At 39.7% G+C, this 4,800-nt stretch overlaps 1 protein-coding gene across 2 annotated transcripts in view; it reads right to left on the bottom strand.

The window, feature by feature from the left end:
• USP10 (ubiquitin specific peptidase 10) overlaps positions 1–671 on the bottom strand; it is a 55,854-nt gene extending 55,183 nt beyond the window's left edge. Inside the window, exon 1 of one of the 2 annotated variants that reach the window (XM_014536686.1) lies at positions 574–671. In XM_014536686.1, the coding sequence (XP_014392172.1) occupies positions 574–603 (30 nt within the window). In that variant the 5' untranslated portion in view covers positions 604–671. The remainder of the gene's footprint in view (positions 1–573) is intronic. The other variant, XM_014536688.1, reaches the window with a different exon arrangement.
• Between the last annotated feature and the right edge of the window lie 4,129 nt (positions 672–4,800).

The following is a 4,800-nucleotide window of genomic DNA, read 5'->3' on the forward strand; positions in this document are numbered from 1 at the left end:
CCCCAGCCAGCTCCACCCCCAATCTCCCCCTACATCAATCAGGGGTGGGGCTGGCCCGCCAACCTCCCACGGCCCCTCCCTGAAGCCTGAGGGCCCTGACCTCCTGCGTCCCCTCCGGACAGGCCCAGCCCCACCCATGCACAAATTTGTGCACTGGGCCTCTAGTTTCTTCATAAAGACTAAAGGGGAAACAAAAATCCACCACCATCAAATATGGGGGGGAAGGCGGGGACTAAATGTACTATCAAGAAGGCAGAATAGTGGGGACCCCAGCCTGTCTATTAGGATGCACTTTCATTTCTAACACATTTCTAATACTTGAGTAAGAGAGTGCAGGCTTAGGAAGTGGCCCTTGAGCTGATAGCAGAAAAATAAATTGAGAATTGATCTAAAGAATGGTAACCAATAAAGCTGCAGAGACAAAGTGGGATGGGCCTGAAAATCAGACTAGTCATCATGAGAGTGTAGACACTTGGTGGCAGGCACTGGGCTAACACTATACATGCTTTAGTTCTCCGCACTGCCCCTCTCTCTCAGTCCCAAACCACACTTCTACCTCAATACCTCACCTACCCCATTCACAGGAGAGGACAACCGCAGCATGGCATGCTTCAAGACAGAGGGCAGAATGGAGTTAACTGGCTGACAGCTTCTGGTTTCTCGGCTCTTCTACTGAAAATGGGGTATGGCCGAGGAGCCTTCAAATAGAAAGTAGCCAGGTCGTGAAAAGTCTACATTCTGAAGACTCCACATCTAGGTTTATGATAGATTCTACAATGTTTGAGTCTTGAAACAAATACTATGAACATACCCCTTGGGCTACCTTTATTACTAGTATACCTACAGAAATTCTTAATCCAGCCAATGGACAGAAATGGTCATAAAGACTTTTGGGGAGAGCAGTTCAATAAACAGGAAAATTGCAGTCCAAGCACATGTAACATCTACACTGCTGAAGTAGCACTAAAGTGACAAATGACAGTAATCCAATGGCCTAAGGCCAGTAAATTCCATTGCAAACAGATTTATCTGTTTGGTGCCACAGTGATTTTTGTATGTGTGGCAGTTAATAGAAATATAATAGTCTAATTACCAATTCAAAAGCAAACTCTTCCTATTTTTCATACTTGGCATATTAGAAAGTAAGAAATGTCCTCAGCAACCACCTTTAATGTGCCACTTGAAAAACCAGATCGATTAGCAAGTACTTACATGTCTGAAATCTGCAAAAACGCTAAAACAAACAAAAATAACCTTGATGTAACTACTTCAAGTAGAGAGATACAACTTTTCTCAAGTACTTGAATACTCTCTTCTGAGCAAAGAAAGCACAAAGTAAATGTGTCACCAGGCTTGGCAGTAAATAACCATTAAGCTTTGTAATCATTTTCTCCTTTAAGTTTTCCTATGTGAACACTATTAAATCATGCCAGTTCCACATTTTTTAAAAAAAAAGCTCTAGAATATATATCCTAACTTTTGCTCTAGAGGAGTTCAGAACGAGGCAGATCCACTTATTTATTATTCACTATAATTTCAGTACACTCTGGTCCCAACAATATGGGCTCCAGAGCATGAGGGCGAGGCCCTGGATACCATTCATCTGCACTGCTGTTCTGTGGAAACCACTGAGGCAACAACCATCAACTCACAAACTTTAAACAGTATGACTAGTCAGGATATGTTTCAATATTTTGCTGCCAGTATGCAAAGAAAAAAAGGTATCTCCAAGTATCCTGTATATAAATAATTTTATATACTTTAGTTGCTCCTATGTAAGACTCCAATAAAAATGTATTTCGAGAATTATTAATACAATTGTCAGATATAAAGATATTCATCAATATATAGGGTGTCCCCCCAAAAATGTACACACACTTCTATAGATTCTTTTAAATTTTGAAAATAAACTGTATGTTAATAAACACTGACTTTATAATCATTCAAAGTGTATACATTTTTGGGGGGACACCCTGTAGTAACACTCTGCCATATGCTGAAAATTGGATCTAAAATACTCCATAGTGTAAAATGTGGGGGCCCCACTATTTCAAGGCAATGAAAAGACTGAGGTGAGCCTGCTGCAGATGACCAGGACAGCAGTAGCCGCATGATATCTAATAGGGTATAGGAAGCATTATTGTGGGGATGTCATTATAAATGACTTCAATGATCACAAAAATTTGTTCTGGTTTAAGGCAGAACTAATCTGTTCAAATTAATTATCCCAAATAATTTAATCAGTTCCCTCTCAACAACAAATATTCATAAATTAGAGAGGTACTTATATTTCAATTGTCAAAGTTCATCACTTGTATTTGTTAAAATATTGAAAGCTAACTGTTTCATGTCAACTCAGGAAACAGAATTCGATCAACAGAATGAAAATAAGACAAAATATATATAAAGTTTTAAAACTGTAACCTTAATCCAATTTTAAAACAGGACCCTTACTCCCTGCTGGTGTGGCTCAAAGGTTGAGCATCAACCTATGAACCAGGAGGTTCAATTCCCAGTCAGGGCACATGCCAGGGTTGTGGGCTCCATCCCCAGTGGCGGGACAAGCAGGAGGCAGCAGATCAATGATTCTTTCACACCATTGATGTTTCTATCTCTCTCTCCCACTCCTTCCCTCTCTGAAATCAATAAAAAAATTTTTTTAAAGATAAACAGCACCCTTACTGTTAATTTGTGGTTGTTATTCCCAATAGTAAACAAGCAATATGCATATCATAGTGCTTAGCTCAGGGTAAGCGTTCAATCAATGTTTGTTGAATTAATGAATGAATGGCCTTTAAGGTTGAAGGACCTTTAGGACAGCAGGTAACTGAGTAAAATTTATTAAAATGCTCAACCTGACTCAAGCAGGATCCAATAATTAAATCTCGTCACCTATAACTTCATTACTTGTTTTCATTACTGTACTTTAAAAGAGAGAAATCATACTATTTCCTTTGCTAAACTCTCCATGCTAGAACTTAATATCATTTAAACCATACTTTAAAAGAATAACCCCAAAGTGCTGCTGGCATTTATGTTCAGCTAACTTTTGCCACTCCAATTTTATGAAGATGTATATAGGCCATATTGTTGTATAAAACATAAATACAGTACTAGAACAATGAATGAAGACAAAATTACAATTAGGTTCACATATTATCACTGCTAATTAACATTTCAATCAATTTTGCATTGTGATTAGTGCCTATAATAATGGAAGTGAATTGTGCCTGAACATGCTTTTTTCATTTCAAAATCACTATGAATATTCTTTCTTTTAAAACATAGTTTTGTTTTATTGATTTCAGAGACAGAAAGGGAGAGGGAGAGATAGTAACATAGATGACAGAGAAACATCAATCGCCCTGACCAGGAATCGAAACACGGCAACTTTTGGGTGCTCAACGACACCCAACCGAGCCACACCGGCCGACACCATGAATGTTCTATTACACATCAGTTCACAATAACCCTTGAACCTGCCCATACTATAATAAACTATTTACATGCATATTTTAAGTTGAGAAAAAAGCAAATACCAAGTATCTTAAAATCTTTTAACTACACATTTGTAAAAATTGTCCAACTACTAAGTCCCTTTTTTGTACAAAGTACGATACTAAATACTAAAGAGTAGATGTACACGTGAACAAAAAGTTTAAAGGAGAAACTTCTAGTGCAAACTAACTACAGTACCAATAATCTAACAAAATTGCAACTCTCTGTAGATTTAATTTTTATTTTTTTTAAATATATTTTATTAATTTTTTACAGAGAGGAAGGGAGAGGGATAGAGAATTAGAAACATCGATGAGAGAGAAACATCGATCAGCTGCCTCCTGCACACCCCCTACTGGGGACGTGCCCACAACCAAGATACATGCCCTTGACCGCAATGGAACCTGGGACCCTTCAGTCCACAGGCCGACGCTCTCTGCATTGAGCCAAACCGGTTAGGGCTGTATATTTATTTTTTAAAAGGTTTTCACGTTTTAAGTTCCACAACACGCATTAATTGCAACAGTTATTAAAATTGACTTCATTTCCAAAAAGGCAAGAAAAACCAATACTTTAAAGGGTTAGGATTTACCGGCCACCAGTTTACCGAATAGCTACTTTGTTTCATTCCCCCATATTTAATACAAAAGCACATTGAGACGGCATAAAAGCGCAATAACTTCTAGGGATTCGATGTTAACAAATCAGCAGTCTACAGCAAACTTGACAAATAATAACACATGTCGATTTTTTATACAGAGTATCTGTCATGGGGGAGGGGAGGAGTGTGACTCCAACTCAACTCTACACATACATCTCCCTAAAATCGAAAGGTGCATTTTACTTTCTTTCCTCTATGGGATTATTATAAACATCCCCTAACTTTAGATACTGTTGTGACAGGGTGCATAGTGTCAGGCAGGCTGACATGGATTCGTGCAAAAGATGTCACTCGCGAGTAAAAGTACAGTCCTGGCGACTTATTTTTAGTTTTCTTTGCAACAGTAACCTAAGGATGCTCCTTTAATGACTTGAGTCTACAAACGAGTAACCCAGCAAGCCAAGCCCCCCGTGGGGTCAATCGAGCTGAGAAAGCAACCATTGGAGACGGGGAGAAACAGGGCACCCCCAAATCTGCTCAGGGAAGAAAGGCTACGGGAGTGCTTGGAGCTCTGCCCCCCAATGGGCCTGCCGAAGCCCCCAGGCTGCCTCTCCGGGTGACAAGGGCCCCATTTCCACAGTCGGCGCGGTCCAGCCAGGGAGGTTTAACCCCTTCGCGCCCCCCCCCCACGCCCTCTTCCA

Source organism: Myotis brandtii, unplaced genomic scaffold (genome assembly GCF_000412655.1).
Source record: "Myotis brandtii unplaced genomic scaffold, ASM41265v1 scaffold165, whole genome shotgun sequence".
In the NCBI taxonomy this organism is placed as follows: domain Eukaryota; kingdom Metazoa; phylum Chordata; class Mammalia; order Chiroptera; family Vespertilionidae; genus Myotis; species Myotis brandtii.